The following is an 18,685-nucleotide window of genomic DNA, read 5'->3' as shown; positions in this document are numbered from 1 at the left end:
GTTTTATACTCAAACCCAACTTGTAACTTTTAACTCTGGATTTCTGGCTGAAACTGGACTTCCATAGTTCCTTGACGTCTAACCCGAATCCATGATTTAGCTGCGTTTTAAGTTTCATTTGTTGATTCAATGACTCTATATAGTATGTTAATTCTATTCTATAGTTTTTGTATTAATGAAGCTACGTGGTTATTGAATAAGGATACCGTTGTTTCTTAAATTTAGATGGAGATTGGATATATTTTGTAAGGGTAGGAAAAGGGGGCAATGGAAAAAATGTCTTACGAAAAATTATTCACGGGATGAACTTTGTCATTAAATTCATTGTCACGAATAGAATCGAATTCATGAGTCATGACTAAACACTTTTATATCCAATCTCTTTTTCAAATGTTAAGATATATATAAGTTCTAGTATGTGTTTAGTCCCAGTAGGTAGTAATGTGCTCATTCCTTATTTTAAAATAGTGAGTCTCTATGTAATGGTATCTAAGCACAATAATATTCCGTTTTATAGAATTCTACATCAAGTTTCTAAGTTTATATCAGATTCTATTTTCTCTTCTCCCTCTTGTATCCAGCAAGCAAACACTTCCAATAAAATTCCTTGCTGTGAACTCCAAGCAAGCTGAACAACAATATTCCTCCTCCTATTACTTGACCACTAGAATGGCTTGAGAAAGTTTCCTGGGTAGTTTCACAAAATGAGTTTATAGCTTGAATGTAAAGAGCGAGGATTGAAGTACTCGATCAAGACAACCTCACAATTGGATACATGAATCTGTTGAATATCAAATATCAGCTGATCACGTTCGTTAGTTCATTGCCTTGTTTAATTGAATGTTGTTATGAATTTATGATACACGACCGGACTAGATAATCTCCCTAGAGTAAACCATCCATTACTCAGACAGGCCAAACCACAACTTTTACAATTTAAAGGCTCTCGGACCAACACTGAAGCATCCATTAAAATATCATGGAAAAAGTTGGTACACATGCATCAACAACATCGAGAATCCAAGACAAAGAAATGATGAATATATGACCATATTTCCATTGTAATTTTAGCTACAAAGGTTGGGTATGCACACCCCAGTATCTGGGTTCTGTTGCTCCTTCCATATCCTCCCAGTGACCCGCAGCTTCAGCTCCTTCCTGTCACCACCAGAGAAAAAAAGAGCCATATTACGCTGGATAATAAGCCCATCATGGCTGTCCCTAACTTTCCTATGACTATCACGAACGCTTCTAGGGGTGCCTTCCCAAATGAGTTTCCGGCCGTTTGCCCCCACCTCGAGACTATAGCTGAAGTTCCGGGCCTCAGACTCATCACCCATGAATCGCAGGAATGCCATGTAGACAGGGGCCATGCCAAGCTGGAAGGCTTCAAAATGGAGACAGAAGTACTGACCAAAGCAATGGAAGACCTGCCAAAAAGTAAAAGAGACAACAGGGTAAAAGGTATGCAATCATACATTCAGGAAATTGAAATGAAGAAACTGAAGACCCTGAGACAAATCAGGATTATAAAATTCAAAATTCTTTCACAAAGGTTCTCAATCTCAATTAGGTCGCGGATCATACCAGAAAAGTGGTAGGGTTTTACCTACCCCATCAATGATGCACATCCCACAGAAGATGATGATAAGGCTATATTGCATTAACTTTATATATAAAGAATTTTCTCAAAAAAAGTGTCCAAAACCAGTTAGACCTTTTGCCTTGCTACAATTTTACTATAACATAAGAAATTGTGTAAGAAGATGACTTAAGGAGTCCTGCACTTCATAGAAAACACTGAACAAAGGGAAAATCAACCCGCCAAGTAGCTAAATTATCTAAGGAACACATGGAACAACATGATTGAACAATATAAATTACTTATTCCAAAATCAAGTTTTAGCACTGACGGACTTCTTAATGATTAGTCCAACGAGATGAAATTAAATTTGGTATGTGTATAACAGAAGAGTAAGATTATAGGTATATGGAGATTCATACCATCAAATTCTCTCAACCAAAGTATAAAATCCACTACTATATTACCCCAGTCCCCAGCCAAAACATTAGGAGTGCAAAGGGACTGGAACGGTGAAATGAAAATTGATTTTGGCGGACCCTGGACCAACATCACAGAAAATGAGTTCATGCAAACCTCTTTGTATAAAGGAAACAAATACCCTATTGAGCCATATTTGACGTGAACAGTGATGCTGAAATAACTAAATTTGTAAGGATGGTCTCCATTGACACTGTTCTCATCCCCACTCCACCCAGTAAATAAGTATAATAATACAATAGAAAAGAAGATCAACAATCATTTCTCAACAATTATTCAACAGAAATTATTCCCTTAACTCATCTCCACGTGGTAAGCATTAAAGGGGTTATAATTGCATCTAAGAAGGCTTTAATCATGGGCTTAGAAAGACAACATTTTCTTCCCAAGTCAATAAAAAAAATTAAAAACCTAGCAAGTATTTGGTATAACACTCTTAATTCTTATCATATTCTTATCAGGTGGGGTAGGTTAAATTCTAAACCAAATAAAGATTTTGATCTTAAGAAAACAGGCAAAGGAGAAAATTTTAATATCTAATGTCAATAAAAAAAATTAAAAACCTAGCAAGTATTTGGTATGACACTCTTAATTCTTATCATATTCTTATCAGGTGGGGTGGGTTAAATTCTAAACCAAATAAAAATTTTGATCTTAAGAAAACAGGCAAAGGAGAAAATTTAATATCTAATTCAGGCTAAGATGAATGTCAAATAACAAACAGTTCATATGAATATATGATGTGGTCATGTAAGTGGGTTCATTAATCATGTTTGACCCAAGCTCGTCGCATGCCGTTTCTAATTAAATGGGTTATAAGAATCTATATATATAGACACTGGAAAAGAAAAGCCGGAACTTACAGTTAACATCCAGGTAGCATTTTCGACCTCGCGAGGATTAGACTTAACATAACGATGGTTGAATGTGCAGCCGGTGTGCATGTCTACTTTGTGATCATCTCTCAAATGAGTGACCAGAAAAGGGATATCCCCCACAACAGAGCACTCTGATCCAGCATATGGGCAGCTATACGGTCTGAAGTTACAATGGGCCTCATGCTTGAGCTTGCTGTAGTAGGGGAAGATCTCTGGGCAGCCCAGGGGACAGTATTTGCAGGGCAGTTCAAGTGACTCTGCTACCTTTTCCAATGCTAAGCACCTTATGTCGCCAAGCTCCTGTCTACAAGTAGGGCACCTGTTTTGCACTCTTGTTTTACAGGTGGAACACAATGTGTGCCCGTTGTGACACTGCAAGATATCAAAACGAAAAAAAAAAAATGTTATCTTGTATTCACCAATAATGAATGAACCAAATCTGCAGTACTGAATATGCTGGGAAAACTCAAATTTCATGCATATTGACAAATCATAAAACCTCCATTACTTAAAAGGATTAACATGGAAATGCAAGTAAAGCACAGTCTTCATTAATAACAAGTGAGTTTATAAGGAGCGAATCTCTTACCAAATAATATGAAGTTTCCCTAAATATTATTTCTTTGTGAAAAAAATAACCAAATAGGCAAAAGCATAAAAAGCAAAGCTTAACATCCATTCCACCATCGCCAGGAGCCAGCTTGTTCGGTACAGGTTCTCCTACCAGCATTCCATTCTAGCGCATTCATAGCCCATAAAATCAGTTTTTCCCCAAAACAGCTTTCCTCGATTTATCCTACAAGTTCAGTTGGGTCACAGTGTTGGTTGTGATGGTTATTTAATTTGGGTGTCAGTCCACATAAAAAAATAAACGTGTATGTAACATCCTTTAAAAAAGTTTTAAGTGAGTGAGATTTTGTTTGGTGTTTTGAACTATGAGCTTCTGGCTTTATTTCAAGAGACCTAGTGAGAAATCCAATGCAATTTGTTGTTTGTAACTATCCAATATACTCATCTCCTGGTTTAAAAGAATGTCATCTAGAAAAGCTTAATTGTTCAAGAAATGGCTGACATTCCAACTACGAATTGAAGAAAATTATCGAATCTCCATACATTAATGTTGTGGAAGTAAGCTGCACTTATATTGTTTGTCACGTCTCTCTGTCTACCTAAATCTCCCATCTCCATCCAGCAACAATCCCTCTCTCCTTTCCCATTCTTCACCTCTTCCTCTCCAACTGAAACGTCTACTAGTTTTTAAAGCACTATATAGTGAATTGAATCAAATGCACCAGTACAACACATTACTCGGGACTCTATCTTCATTCCCAATCCAAGAATGCCACCACAATCCAGTCTTAACACAAATTCAATCACAACAATAAAGCCTGATCTTCGATCGACACAAATTCAACAATATATAAATCAATCCAATTGACCAAATTCTTCAAAGACACATTAATCATTCATGAATAATAATAAAATTCAATAAGTAATTAACCAAAATTAAAAAAAAAAAAAAAACTGACCTGATGAATAGGTGGGTACATTGAATTGGTACAAACAGGACATTCAAGCAATTCATGAACACTAGTTGCTGGAGGAATCACAGAAGAGAATAATACATTAACATTATTGTTATTATTATTAATATGAGGCTTTGAAGAAAATGGATGATGATGATTATGATGAATTTGACGTGGATGTATTTCTTCTTCATCGATCCCATCCGAAGATGATATACACTCAATACTATCTATCTCCATTTCTTCCCTCAACAATAATAATAATAATAATTCTTCCCTCTCTTTCTTTTAATGAAAAAAACACACACAACAGAGAAAGAGAGAGACGCTGCCTCAAAATAGCTTCTTTTCTTCTTCGTTTTGGTTTCTTGCTCCTTTTTTTTTTTTATATTACCGAACAAAGTGGAGAGATGGAAAGTTAATTAGTCAGAAATAAACTTTTTATTAACGGATTTAATTAATTATTTTCAGAGTAGTTGATTTTTCAGTTATTAGTTTGTAATAGAGGACCAACTAATTGCTAATGGTACGCCGTACACCAAGACATTTGGGCTGGATCATGGGTTACAAAAACCAACCGAACGATTAAAGACATGGTTTTTCATTGGCAAGTGGGAATAAGTTTAGAAGAAATAAATTACATGATATATAATTTAGGTGAGTTAATCGGGCACTCATCAAATTGTATTGGGCAGCCTTCAGCCCAAGTCCAACAACTAAGTCCAACAACAATAGCCCAATACACCCCCCTCCACACCTTAATGCATACTGGCTACCATTTTTTTCAAACATTTTTGTAGCCGGTATCATCTCTCGCGAGACTGAAACCTCCCAAAAAAAAAACTTAGAGTTTTCTATTGTGTTTATATTTCAAGTGTTGAGTTGTGAATCAACAATGGAAATTGAAGTTGGCGATTTCACCCAATTTGAGTCGTGTCTCATTTGAGTATATACTCAAATTTGATTGGGTTGATTAAATTTAATTGGGTGGAAGATTGAATTGATTAAATTTGATTATGGTGGAAGATTGAGTTAATTAAACTTGATGGTTTTTTGGAGTTTGGGTGTAATATTTGATTGATTAAACTTAATATTGGATTGATTAAACTTGATGAAGTCGATTTTCGAGTTTGATAAAAGAGTTTGGATTGATTGATTAAGTGGAAGTTGATTTTTAAAATGAACATCGTGACAAACAAACCGAATTTTTTAAGTCCAAACGACCCAGCCATGTCGCCCAATAGAGTTTCCAAACGACCCTGCCATGTTTTCTAAGAGAGTCCCCAAACGACCCCACCATGTTGTCTTGGAGACTGCCCAAACAACCCCGCCATATCGTCTAACAAAAAACCAAGAGTTTTGTCTCAAATGACATGTGCAGACCACTTGAATGTACACTCAAACTATATGGTGAGGTCGTTTGGGGACTTAAGTATCTTGTTAAAATTTCTAGAAACCGAATTTTGTTAAAATGTCGAGCGAAACTATGTTGTTTATGACACTATTAGTACGCTTTTGAGTTTAGTCACACACGAAGTTCAAAATTTTGATTTCAGTGACTATTAGAATGGTTGCTATATGGCTTTGAAGGCCAGTGGGAGATTGTTGGGTTTTTTGGGCTTTACAAAGCCAATGAACGTTTATTGATTATACATGATGATGTTTAATTAAATACATGAATCTTATTATTATGTATATGGGTGAACTAATATCATATGATGAAAAACCATAAGTTTCATGGTAAATCACGTATGGTAGATTAGTGAGAGGTATTTACTGAATAAATTATTTACCTAAACTTAAAGGCTGTAATATACATAACTGCTATATGATAGGATGATGAATCTTAATAAACTAAGTTTGTATATTGGTGTGTAACACTGAGAGGATCAAAGTGAGAACACACTGTATACGCTGTTCTACGCACCACACACTCACAGTCCGAGTCTCAAAACCAGCTCTCTTCTGCCTCTGAATCTTTGATCATACTTGTACCACGTAGTCCACTTACTCTTTATCTTTTATTTAGTTTTTAAACCACTTCCTATTTTCTAACGTTTAAAACATGAAACTCAGAAGCTCCACTTCTACTGAAAATTTCTCACTCCTTTCACTTTCCTTACATGCCTGCTGAAATCATGTCTTTTTACCATTGTTATTCACAACCTTTTTCAATTCAACAACAGCAGCATCGAGTCTATGCCACTTACAATAAAATTAGTAAAAGAAAACGTTTTGAGGGGAATACTTGGAGAGGTGGAGGTTGTTGTTACATTAACAAGCAACCAAATAAAATGATTCGTATTAGTAGATTTTGTGTACGTTCTAGTATTGACGATGTTGTTGTTGCTAGCACTGTTGATGTTGTTAATGATTTAGGGATGGATACTTTGACATTCTTAGCAGTTACTGTTATTATTGTTCCTGCTTTCAAGATCTTCAAAGCTAGCCCTGTAAGTAAGTTGTATGAGTTTTTGTGTTATCTGTTTGTGGATGAATGATAAGAGATGTACATTTGGCCCATATATAGGTTGTTGCTTTTAGGCACTTTGTTTATTAAAGAATTGAATTGTGTGCACTTGCTAGAGTGCAAGTCCATTTTATCTTGTTATGAGTTATAGTTGATTTAAAAACTTTGTTATCTACCCACTAAATGGCATATACACATGAAGCATAAGTTCATTTGTTAGGGACTAGATTTTGTTGGGGATTATCTCGCAGTGTAGATTAAACATTTGATATGGTTTACTTGTCAGAAATTTATAATCTTCTGTACCAATTGCCGTGGTAGTTAGATTGTGGAATTTAGTGGACATATTTCTTACATACCCATTTTTGGCATTTGGAAATGAGACCGGTTCCTCTATAACTGGGTAAATCTCTGACAGTTTTAGTCACATATCTCGAGCACATACACAGACAGATTTTTATGAACCCATCGACTCCTAATCCTTTGGAAATAAGTCTGTGTTATAAAATGATTGGTCTTGTTGATTGGTTGCAGATACTTGGTTTCTTTTTTGCTGGAGTTGTACTAAACCAATTTGGTTTGATTAGAAACATCACGGATGTTAAGGTTCTGTCTGAATGGGGGATCTTATTCTTGGTGAGTGAAACCTTTTCTTTGACATTGTACTTATCTTCTTATTCCACCCTTGATATCTCTAGAGGGTTATAAAATGACTTACTTTTGATCTGGTCCTGCCAGTCTACTACTATCTGTTGGAAACCATAGATGTTGATTTGGTTGTATATGATCATCCATGAACTTCTGTGTATGTTCAGCTTCTGTACGATTCTTCGTGAATGTCACGGAGATATCAACTAACATACAATGATCAGAATTTCTTGCAATCATATGCATTCAGTACTTAGCTTAGTTCTTATGATTTTGCAAGCTGGGTTGTTTGGACTATTTGCAAAATTGTAATAAACTCTTCAATTTCTCACCTAGTATCTTATACTTTTCTTCAGCTTTTTGAGATGGGTTTAGAGCTTTCTTTGGCGAGATTAAAAGCACTTGCAAAATTTGCCTTTGGCATGGGGTTGACTCAGGTATGTTCTGAGGAAATGAGTATTGGTGTGTGTGACTGTCACATATCATATATGTTTTACATGTCTTGAAGTAGTTTCTCTGTTGTTCATACATGTATAAGTTTTGCTTAGCTTTACAAGTTAACCGATTTTTTGAAATCCAACATAGTGTTAAAAGTATTGTTTAATTGGTTGCAAATCTTGATGAGTTCTATGTATACGCACTGGATTGTGTGCTAGTTTCTTAAGAAGCTAGAGATGCACTAGGAGTCCCTTGAGGAATAACAGTTTAGGAATGCTGTGTGATTGTAAACCGTAAAAAGGGTTATGTCAGCACATTCAGATTGTTCAAGGATTGGACTGCACCAGTACCTTTCTGATGTTTACGTGATCAAGAATATCCCCAAAACAATGTGCTTGATTGCACTAGCACTACGTAGGGGCTCCACCTTTATGTGAAACATACAACCTTTTGTAGCAGGATAATTTCCTGGGAATTAGTTTAGCTGTCGATGAAGACCCACAAATGTTTTCATAGCATTTAATATGGTTGGGAAGGAAGGGGGTCCTCTTGAAGCATCTTCATCTTGAGTAAAAAGAATTGGTGGACCAACTTTAAAGTATGTTACATGATTTGACCTTGTTGTCATCTTTAGTTGCCTGTTTGCAGAATGATTGTTCTGTTTTCTGTCGTACTTAACTGCTTGATGATTTTTAACAATGATCTGATATTGATTACCTTTTCTTTTGTAAAGGTTTTGCTATCTACATTGGCATTTACCCTATTTGAGCTCCCACCAAATGGAGCAATTGGCACCAGAATTCTACAATTTCTTTTCCATTCAAGGGCCGATTTGGTCAGTTGCCTCCAAGCATCATGAATACACCTTGCATGACTTCAGTTTCACATCATTTCAGTTTGGACTAGTTTTTCAGTTGTTACATCACCCTCCTGTATACAATTTTTATGTCGGGGTTTTAGCTGCCAATTTTTTTTTTTTTCTTCTTCTTATTATCAGTAGATTTTGATGACTTGCAGGTGAACATTAGAACTATTGATGAGGCTATAGTTATTGGGGCTGCTCTCTCTTTGTCATCTTCGGCTTTTGTTCTTCAGGTGTGCAGCATCCGGTTGTCTAAAATACCATAAGAGTAGGCAAGCTGTTCTAAAATCCAGATGGTCTACAATATAGGAGGTCTATGCATTACGATCTCTTCTATTCTTTGTTCTACCGAAGACCACAATGACTTCTGGTGTCCAAATTCAGTCTCACATTCTTAGTACTCTGGAAACCATGACCTCGTCTTAATTCTTAGATATCATATTTTTTGTCCCTGAAACAAATAAGAACAACCAAAGTAGACTGAGAAGAACATAGGTAGTACTCACAGACATGCCCATCACATTTTGTTGGAGCTGTTGTCTGTAGGCAACTGTGAATTCTAAATGTCTCTATTAATGTGCTAGTTTTGGGCTTACCAAGGGTACTGTGTAGCTTCTTGCAGAAAAAGGTGAGCTCCCAACACGGTTTGGTTCAGCAACTCTTGGTATACTTCTGCTGCAGGTGATCTTCCTTAATCATTTATGTTATTTATTTCTTATCAAACTGAAATTGTTGCAATCATTCCTTGTCTTTTCTATTCTGAGATTTTGGATAAGATCAATCACACAGACACAAGAAAGTATCAGTTTATCACATATTTACTAATTAATTGATGTTTGCAGGACATAGCCGTTGTCCCTCTCTTAGTCATATTGCCAGTACTAGAGAGTCAGGTATGTGATAAGTTTACTAGTGTATAATGATTGCTATTGAAGTTTATTGTAAGAAATGCTTTTTAAATAGTTTTTACATTTATCTTCATTCTAGTTTCATATAATGCAAGTCCATCCCTTTACTCCCCCTACCCCCAGAAAAAGTAGAAAAAACAGGTAGAAAGAGTAAAATCGTAATTTTACTCTCTTTTGTATCAATTGTGTTAGCTGTTTCTCCATCCGACAGTAACTTGATATTTAGACGTCCATGTAAAATCTTTGAGGTTCAACCGGTTTCTTAGGTGCTAGAATTTTTTTGTTGCCTAAATACCTTAATCTTCAATTTTGTGTTTGTTTTTTGTAGAGTTTTGTTGAGGAAAGCATTTGGCCAATGCTAGCGGCAGAAAGCTTGAAGGCTTTAGGTGGGTTAGGCCTGCTTTCCCTTGGAGGAAAATACCTTCTCAGGCGTATCTTTGAAGTTGGTATCATCGTCTTTGACACTTTTAAGTACATAAACTGATTTCACTTATTTCAAAATGCTTTGGAAGAAACTAAGGTCAATTTTACAAACAGGTTGTTGCAGAAACAAGGAGTTCAGAAGCTTTTGTCGCTCTTTGTCTGCTTACAGTTGCTGGGACTTCACTGGTTACTCAAAAATTGGGCTTCAGTGACACGGTTTGAAAATCTTCACATTTTTAGGAAAATCCAATAATAACATCTTTTCACTCCACTCAACTAAAGGATCTGTTATCTTTATGCAGCTTGGTGCTTTTCTAGCTGGGGCACTTCTAGCAGAAACAAATTTTAGGACACAGATTGAAGCTGATATAAGGCCTTTTAGAGGCTTACTTCTTGGGTTATTTTTTGTGACCACAGGAACATCCATTGACATCCAGGTATTTTAGCAATTTTGACTAAACTCCATAGCACGTAATTCAGATTTTGCCTTGCTGGGTCAAAATGGTAGGAAAACAAAGTCATCTTTTGAGAAGATTATATGTAAAATGTTTATTGGTATTATAAGTGATATGTTTGTAGGTAATTTTATATGTATGCCTACCGATTCTGTGTGTCTAAACTTAAAGGTCAACATTAGTTGCATAATGTAATACAACTTAGGTCACAGTAAAAGTTGCTGTTGTGCTCATGAAATAAGATTGGTATATTCTTTGGTTTTTAGGAAACACAATAAGTACTTCATATGTAGCCTAATATCAATTTCACTTTGCTGCCTATATATTTTTCTGTAATATCTTAATCTTGTGATGCAGCTCCTTCTTCGAGAGTGGCCAAATGTGTTATCTCTCCTGGCAGGTTTAATTGTCATCAAGACTCTGATCATAACAGCACTGGGCCCCCGTGTTGGGTTAACCTTGCAAGAGAGTCTGCGCATTGGATTTCTTCTATCCCAAGGAGGGGAGTTTGGTTTTGTTGTTTTTTCTCTTGCAAACAGGTCAGACACACAGACACTTCAACTTCTGGATCATACCTCTATTGCTACTTATGTCATTGACTTATAAATGGTTTCTTGTTCAAAAACATTTCTTAACCAGGCTTGGGGTGCTACCACTTGAGTTGAACAAGCTACTAATAATCGTTGTTGTGCTGTCAATGGCATTAACTCCTTTCCTGAATGAAGTCGGAAGGAAGGCTGCTGAGATCATCGACGAGAAGTTTGACTCAGAGAATGTATGCATCTAGAATTAACATTTATTGGCCATAAACATTGATCTGAATATGTGAGATTGGTCCAAGATAGCAATAATCATCATCCAAGGTCCGGATGTTTGAAGATAGCAATATAGTATCCAAGAGCTAGTCTGCTGGTGTGTAATACAATCACCATAAAATGGACCTTGGATTGTTGTTGGTCGGTTATGTGAATGTGTTACTGTGTCTGTATGCTTGGTTTGATTTGGAGGTATTGAATGTGCTAATCCATTTTGATATGAATGTGATCCAATAAAGTCACCTCTTACCCATTGATGGATGGAATGGAAACAATAATTAGTATACCAGGATGTACCAGCATGCAGTGTTGTACATGGAGTGTGCCTCATCTGTTGAGTCCTAAGAGACCTCTCTCACTAATTAATATGACCAGAATATCCTGATTACTGTGGCTAATACATTCTTGTTACAAGAATGAAATGCATAACATAAATTAATTTGATGATTAGGATCGTCAAGATTTCCTCCCGAATGTTATTTTATTTGTCCTGTTTGTTGGTTTTTCATTAGATCGAATTTTATGTTGTTTCGTGTGTATACCTTCTTCTCTAGGTGATAAAAAAACACATCTTACATCCTCATTTCAAACTCTTTGACTTGCATGGTAAGTATAACAGTGACATTGGTACATCTAACTGTGTTTTTGAATACTCACAGAAAGTAGCCGAGATGGCTGACTTTGGGGCAAGTGAACCAGTCGTAATCCTTGGATTTGGGCAGATGGGCCAGGTACAAAATCATCTTCTAGGAAAACAGATCATCACTTTGCTTCTCTATTTTACAGGTTTAAAATTTTTCGTAAATACAGGTCCTCGCTAATTTCTTGTCATCTCCATTGGCTTCTGGAGTAGACGGTGATAGTGGGGGATGGCCTTTTGTAGCTTTTGATCTTGATCCTAAAGTTGTTAAGGTTGGTTAGAAGTTCCATTTTTAAGTTTTACACTTTACACTGTATATAAGCAGATTACCAGGTAATAGTATATTTACTATGGAATATGCATGTATTTGATAGTCACATTACTTGAAATAATAGTTGGTTTAATATTTTACTGTGTTGGGTCATGGGTGGGATCGATGAATTTACATGAAAACTTTTTAGTAAAAGTAAATATTATAGTAATGTTGGAAAATATATATACTTTTTTTAACAGGAAAGCATTAGAAAGTTGGAATGTAAAAGGATTTAACTTCTTGATACACGCAGCTTACCTTTTCAGAAAAAAAACAAAAAAAAAATACATCATTTTCATTCACCATTGAGCCATTAGATACACTCTGTCTTAATTGCCAGTTTTTAGAGTCCAACAGGAACACCCATAGTTATTGAGCAAACGCCCATGGCAGTTTTTGTGCGTGTGCTCTCTTTTTCTGTTTAAAATAATGCATCTGTAGTTCTGATAATCAGTAACTGAGTGGTGTAGGGACCCAGTAGTTGGGTTGTTCATTCTCTTAAATTTTGCGGTTGATCATATGATCTTTCCAACACATTACGTACTCTATCCCCCCACCACACAAGCACACCCAAACACACAGACACACACCCAACACACTGCCAATAATGTATTAGTACTCCTGATAATCAGTGAATGAGTGGTTTAGGGACCAGTATGTACCTTGCTCATTCTTGTCTTAGATCTTGCAGCTGAACATAAGATCTTTCTAACACAGATTATCTACTCCATTCTGCAATCAGGCGGCACGAAAAACGGGTTTTCCAATCCTTTATGGTGATGGATCACGTCCAGCAGTTCTGCAAACTGCTGGAATTTCTTCCCCAAAAGCAGTCATGGTTATGTACACTGGAAAGCAACAGACAACAGAGTCTGTTCAAAGGCTTCGGCTGGCCTTCCCTGCGGTAATTATGCACTTCTTTTTGAGTACTAGCCCGTTCATTATTTTTTAATATTTAGCCATAAGGCAACAACAGTTTATAGACATCGGGAGGAACGGAAAAGAGATTGAAGAATGAGATAGTATGTTCAGGGAGATGGAAGTGTTCAAAATCATACTCCCGTCAAATGTAACCTCTGGCTCTGATAAAAGTAAGAATGGAAAAAGAAGAAGACAGAGAACATGATCATAGGGCAGTTCTGCTTGATAACGTGTTAAAACTGTTTTTCTCGAGTTCTTATCATCACTTATTGACTGTGCTGTTTCTAATTGCTATTTGGCTGCATATACAAAATGTAGTAGTAATTTATTTTATTTCATCTTTCTATGGACAAACCTTTCTATTTGAACATATGGACCCAATTTCCGTTCTTTGAAATATGCTTCTCGTGAGGAACATGAAACCACCAGCTCAGCTATCCAAACCATTTATATTGTGTGAAGTTTAAGCTTCATTGTCCTGCAATAATTTTGTAATATTCTACGACAGATCCCAATATATGCGAGAGCTCAGGATCTCATGCATCTCTTAGATCTGAAGAAAGCTGGGGCAACAGATGCTATTCTGGAAAACGCTGAGGTACCAACTAAATTGATCTAGTTGTTTATTTACATGAACTGCAAGAGAAAATGATAATTTATTTTTATTTCTTTTGTTATTATTGTTATGCTTATTATTATAAATGATTCCAAGCGTTTGGTTGAGACCTGCAGACTAGTTTACAGCTTGGCTCTAAGCTTTTGAAAGGGATGGGCGTCATGTCTGATGATGTATCATTTCTAAGTCAGCTTGTTCGAGACTCCATGGAGCTTCAAGCTCAAGAGGCTCTAAGCCGAACAGATGACCAAGACACTGATGTTATGAAGCCATTGCAGGTAATTCTGAATATAAGAACTGAATCATGTATCTATGAAGTTAACTCTCAAACCTATCAAAGACATAGCAGCATGCATGTGCAATCACCATTTGGAGTGATTAGACGTTTCCCATACGAGTAGTTGGCTTTAGGCCTAACACCTTTACTTGGTTTAAATCCAATCACGTGTGCAACATTAGCTGGTGTGCCTTGTTAGTACTTGGTACCCGTCCCCAGTTTTCAAGGCTGGATTTGCTCCAATGAAGTATTGAAACTCTCATCAGCCTCTTGTTGTAACACTTCTAAATTTCTGATCAACGAACATAAATTTTGACTTGAATCAGGTAAGAGTTGCAGACTTGATCGGAACCCAATCAGCTACTTCTTCGATTACAATCAAAAGACAATCCAAGAGTCCAGACGAGCTAAATAAACTTGATATCTTGAGTTCGCAGATGAAACAAGCATCCAACATCCAGGTAGAAACAATTTCTCCTTGCAAGAGTCATTGACGGAACAATCCGAGGAAGCAGACAATGGTAAAGGTGTAACATATTGTGAGTTGGATACTGAGGATAATATTATGTCCAGAGATAATGATGATGAGGGGCAGAAAATTCTAACTAACAATTCAATACCCTGTATGAACACGAGTGAAGGATCCTAGATATGTATGTATATATTTCTGTATAAGTCCTACTCTTGTACGCTATGCGTCCTTGCAAATTTTGAAATCATCAGAAAAATCATGTTGCAGTAAATAGAGAAAATAATCAAGAAATAGTGTTGCATGTAACTGTCTTGAGTAGTTTGTGAAATGGGTGCAAACAAATAAGTTCATCATTGGCAGCTTTGATAAAAGTGTAAAATGTTCTACTACATATTTACTGCTTTTGTAATTATATAAGCAAGCTGATCTTGACCATCTCGAATAAAAAACCAACTTGGATGGCTATGTAACATGTGTGTGTTTTACGAGTGATTTGTTCCAAGTAGGCGGAATATTAATGTTAGTTTCATCATTTTACCATCCCAAAGATTTCCCATTTATCTTCACCAAGTAAAGAGTAATTGATTAATAATCTAGATAAATTGTTACAATTGACGAACTTATGATTAAATTTAATTTTAGCAATCTGTCACATTAGAGTAGTTGATTTATTTCCTCAAGTCCGATTATGTTAGCAATCTGTCACATTCTAATTTCTAATTTTTAATACATCTATATTTATTTTCGCCCATCTGAAAGATTAAAGATGTATGCAGTATGCTCAGTCACTATCAAAAACAAAAAAAGATGTATGCTCAGTAAATGCGTTGATAAACCTTCCACACAAGTTACAACATCATCTTAAACTTCAATGAGATTTCTACATAGACCAAAAATTCATTCAAAAACCAGTCGAGATAAGATCACGAAATAAAAATCGGATATCCACCGATATATTTCGGATATCCGGATATCGATGATATATCTCGGATATATCGAATATTTTGGAAATTTCAATAAATAATTGGTCAAAATTTATGAAAGGCCATATATCCGAGGAAAAAGGGTTCAATAGTGGATATATCTCGAAAATAGTGTACCAATTTCTCCTGAGAAGAATATTTTGGGCCATGATTTGAGTTCTGATGCATGATTTCATCATTTATGAAAGGCCACATTAGGGCAATAGCTCTCTAGTTCTCCTGAAGACGAATTAAGATTTGAGTTCGGTTCCTCTATAACCCGGGTACAGAGATTATTATTGTACCGTTGGATCGTTTTGAAATACACACATTTGCCTCGAAATACAGATTTCAATCTCGACATCTGTGTGTTGTGTATCTCGACACAGATCTAATAGTGCAATAATATGATTACAGAAACTCATCTACCCGGTTAATTTGATTTAGAGAGGAGGCTATCTTTTCCTACAACAAGTTTTGGTGTTAATAACCTAGAGCATTAATGCAAAAGCTTCTCTCAGCCGCAAAGGCTGATATAGTAGAAGAGGGGAAACACTCATATGCCTACATTGAGTAATCTTGTGTCAGCATATTGAATACAAGTCCCATCATGGCTGCATAATCTGTAACCTCAGGTTTCGTACCAGGGGTAGATTCCATTTCTTCCTACAAAGAACAATATGACATTGATAAATGTAATTGAAGTACTAGTACCTCAAGTCCTCAACTATAAGAAAATTGAGTTTGGTGGTACCCAAGTACCCAACTAACATCTACTTTAGCTCTCTTTTTTTGCGGAAATTATGGGATTTTTTACTACTACTACTAGTCTTGTAAGAAATAAAAGTAATTTTCAATCCTTCTGAGATAACAAACTTTGTAAAGTTTATCTAGGATAATGCGAAGGAGAAATCATACAAAATGTAAAGACTTGAGGGCGAGGCTGGCAGTTGGGATTTGGGAAAGGAAAGGGACTGGATTCAGTCAAAACATAGTTTTCTTTATTCTTTTTGCATTTTTCTTTAACATTTAGTGGATGTTGACTGTTGAGCGACAATTTCTATCATAAAAACTGACTTTCATTCTAGAGACCGAATATTCTTCTGTAGAACACCCTAAACAGTCGTACAACGAATATATGTATGAGGAGTAGGAAAAAAATTGAAAGTTATTAGATTGACCTTTTCCTATCAAACCATCACAGATACGTTCATCTGACAGTATAATGTCCTTGTGTCTGCAGTCATCAGAACACGTACTGGATCATATCCATAAGCATCTCTAGTTTACATGAAGTACATTTTTTCCTGCAAAAAAGGACAACATAAGTATTCGCAAACAAAATAACCCAAGGGTGAACTCTATTGCACAGTTGCACACTCTTTCCTAAATGAAAACATGCATGTTTTTGCATCGTTTCCTTATTAACACATCAATCTTACGCCCCGAGAGTCCCGAGACAGTGAACCTCCATTGCATGCATATCTTTGATATTAATATTTAATACCCCGTCTGTTGAGAATTTAAAACCGTGACAAACAAAAGTGTGAGCGACTTATGGAAGACTCAACCGTAGTAATTTCAACTTGGTCAGGAATAGCGGCCACCACAGCAATAATTGTGCATATGTGCATATGCCCATGATAAATGAGAAGCTCATTGATATAGTATGACTCAAGGATCAAAATATCATTGATATATCCGATATATTGTTGATATATATTATTTTTTGGTATACCGATATCAATATTTTGAAATATATCCACCGAATATTGAATTTTTTTCCGATATATATCAGAATTTCCGATATAAAACTTTATATCGTTTGATTTTTTGACCATTTTTTAATATAAATATGATATTTCTAATATATTTTCGATATTTTTTATATTATATTTCTAAAATATCAATATTTTTGATATATCGATATTTTAAACTTTTTTTGCCTATAATTTCAAGTTCAATTTTTACCAAACTTTTTTGCCTATAATTTCAAGTTCACCGATATATATCATTTTTTTGTACACCGTACATGTTTATACCATAGGCCCAAAATATCGCTTTTTGGATATATCGATATATCCGATATATATCCACCGCGATATTGAATCTTTTTTTGATAAGGGTGGAACACGAGGGGCGATGATCGATATATCCGATATGTCACCTTTGTTTATATATATAATTTTTTTTGGTAGCTTGATGAACCGTTTAGTTCAAATAGATATTTATCGAAATATATCCAGAGCTCGAATATTGAATCCGTTTTTTCCCGAACTCAATTTAAAATCTAAATTTTCGCTTTATAAAACTTTATATCGAATTCCACCCTTACGATATAACCGATATATGTGATATTTAACCGATATATATATATATCGATATATATATTTTTGACTTTTGACCATTTTTTAATATAAATATCTAATATTTTTATATTTCCAATATTTTACAATATTTTTTTACCGATATTTATAATATTTATGATAGTTTGGACTAGTTACAAAAAAATAGATATATTCGATATTTTCAATATATACAATATATATCAGTTTTTAAATACATTGAAATATTCACCGAATTCGATATTTTGGGCCTTGGTTTATACCACACTTTCTACGACAACTTCAACTTGGCTAAACTCACTTCGTGTTTGTGAGGTCATACTTCATAACATAGTTCGATTGATAATTGGACTAAGAGGTACTTGTCAACAAACGACTGCTTATAGCCCAACCGCGTGCCTGTTCCGAAATTACTTTTATTTAAAAGGAAAAAGAAATAACTTTTTAATATTCATTCAAACAAAGAAAAAGCATGGCCACAGCCCACCCACAGTGATCCACTAACATATCTGTCCATAGAAATATACAATTTCTTTAAACTGGTGTTAAAATGGTATAAACTAAAAAATAATGAAATAATTAAACAATTAAATTTCTTTTTGTTTTCTTAACTTTCAGATGGAAAACCATGATATGTTTTACTATAACCAGTGA

The 18,685-nt window shown here is 35.4% G+C and overlaps 2 protein-coding genes across 3 annotated transcripts; one reads left to right on the top strand and one right to left on the bottom strand.

Moving 5' to 3' along the window:
* Positions 1-953: 953 nt before the first annotated feature.
* Positions 954-4,991, bottom strand: LOC147513992 (E3 ubiquitin-protein ligase SINAT5-like). The gene is made up of 3 exons (XM_086597362.1): positions 4,470-4,991; positions 2,926-3,312; positions 954-1,430 (listed from the first exon to the last, which is right to left on the bottom strand). Exons 1-3 carry the CDS (start codon positions 4,704-4,706, stop codon positions 1,068-1,070), a joined length of 987 nt encoding a protein of 328 aa, XP_086453488.1. The 5' UTR covers positions 4,707-4,991; the 3' UTR covers positions 954-1,067.
* A 1,471-nt stretch (positions 4,992-6,462) lies between these two features.
* KEA3 (K+ efflux antiporter 3) lies at positions 6,463-15,030 on the top strand. 2 transcript variants are annotated; one of them, XM_086597358.1, is made up of 18 exons: positions 6,463-6,919; positions 7,471-7,572; positions 7,941-8,021; positions 8,756-8,857; positions 9,040-9,117; positions 9,497-9,565; positions 9,727-9,777; positions 10,121-10,234; positions 10,330-10,431; positions 10,518-10,652; positions 11,028-11,209; positions 11,310-11,445; positions 12,145-12,216; positions 12,296-12,397; positions 13,181-13,342; positions 13,868-13,957; positions 14,092-14,253; positions 14,579-15,030. In XM_086597358.1, the coding sequence occupies exons 1-18, from the start codon at positions 6,590-6,592 to the stop codon at positions 14,744-14,746; spliced, it is 2,238 nt and encodes a 745-aa protein (XP_086453484.1). In that variant the 5' UTR covers positions 6,463-6,589; the 3' UTR covers positions 14,747-15,030. The 2 variants fall into 2 exon arrangements, with proteins under 2 accessions (XP_086453484.1, XP_086453487.1); XM_086597361.1 differs by having other exon boundaries at positions 6,795-6,923.
* The last annotated feature ends 3,655 nt before the right edge of the window (positions 15,031-18,685 follow it).

This window comes from Coptis chinensis, chromosome 3 (assembly GCF_015680905.1).
Source record: "Coptis chinensis isolate HL-2020 chromosome 3, ASM1568090v1, whole genome shotgun sequence".
NCBI classification, from domain to species: domain Eukaryota; kingdom Viridiplantae; phylum Streptophyta; class Magnoliopsida; order Ranunculales; family Ranunculaceae; genus Coptis; species Coptis chinensis.
The sequence above is the reverse complement of the archived record's forward strand: the minus strand, read 5'-3'. Positions and strand labels throughout refer to the sequence as shown.

What these genes read in the sequence shown, in the direction of transcription:
- KEA3 (XM_086597358.1), top strand. Translation starts at nt 6,590, where the DNA reads ATGCCTGCTGAAATCATGTCTTTTTACCATTGTTATTCACAACCTTTT. An exon ending in AATTGGGCTTCAGTGACACG is followed by an intron (nt 10,432 to 10,517) that starts GTTTGAAAATCT and finishes ATCTTTATGCAG; the next exon opens with CTTGGTGCTTTTCTAGCTGG. An exon ending in ATGTTATGAAGCCATTGCAG is followed by an intron (nt 14,254 to 14,578) that starts GTAATTCTGAAT and finishes GACTTGAATCAG; the next exon opens with GTAAGAGTTGCAGACTTGAT.
- LOC147513992 (XM_086597362.1), bottom strand. Translation starts at nt 4,706, where the DNA reads ATGGAGATAGATAGTATTGAGTGTATATCATCTTCGGATGGGATCGAT. An exon ending in TGTACCCACCTATTCATCAG is followed by an intron (nt 3,313 to 4,469) that starts GTCAGTTTTTTT and finishes GATATCTTGCAG; the next exon opens with TGTCACAACGGGCACACATT. An exon ending in ATGCTACCTGGATGTTAACT is followed by an intron (nt 1,431 to 2,925) that starts GTAAGTTCCGGC and finishes ACTTTTTGGCAG; the next exon opens with GTCTTCCATTGCTTTGGTCA.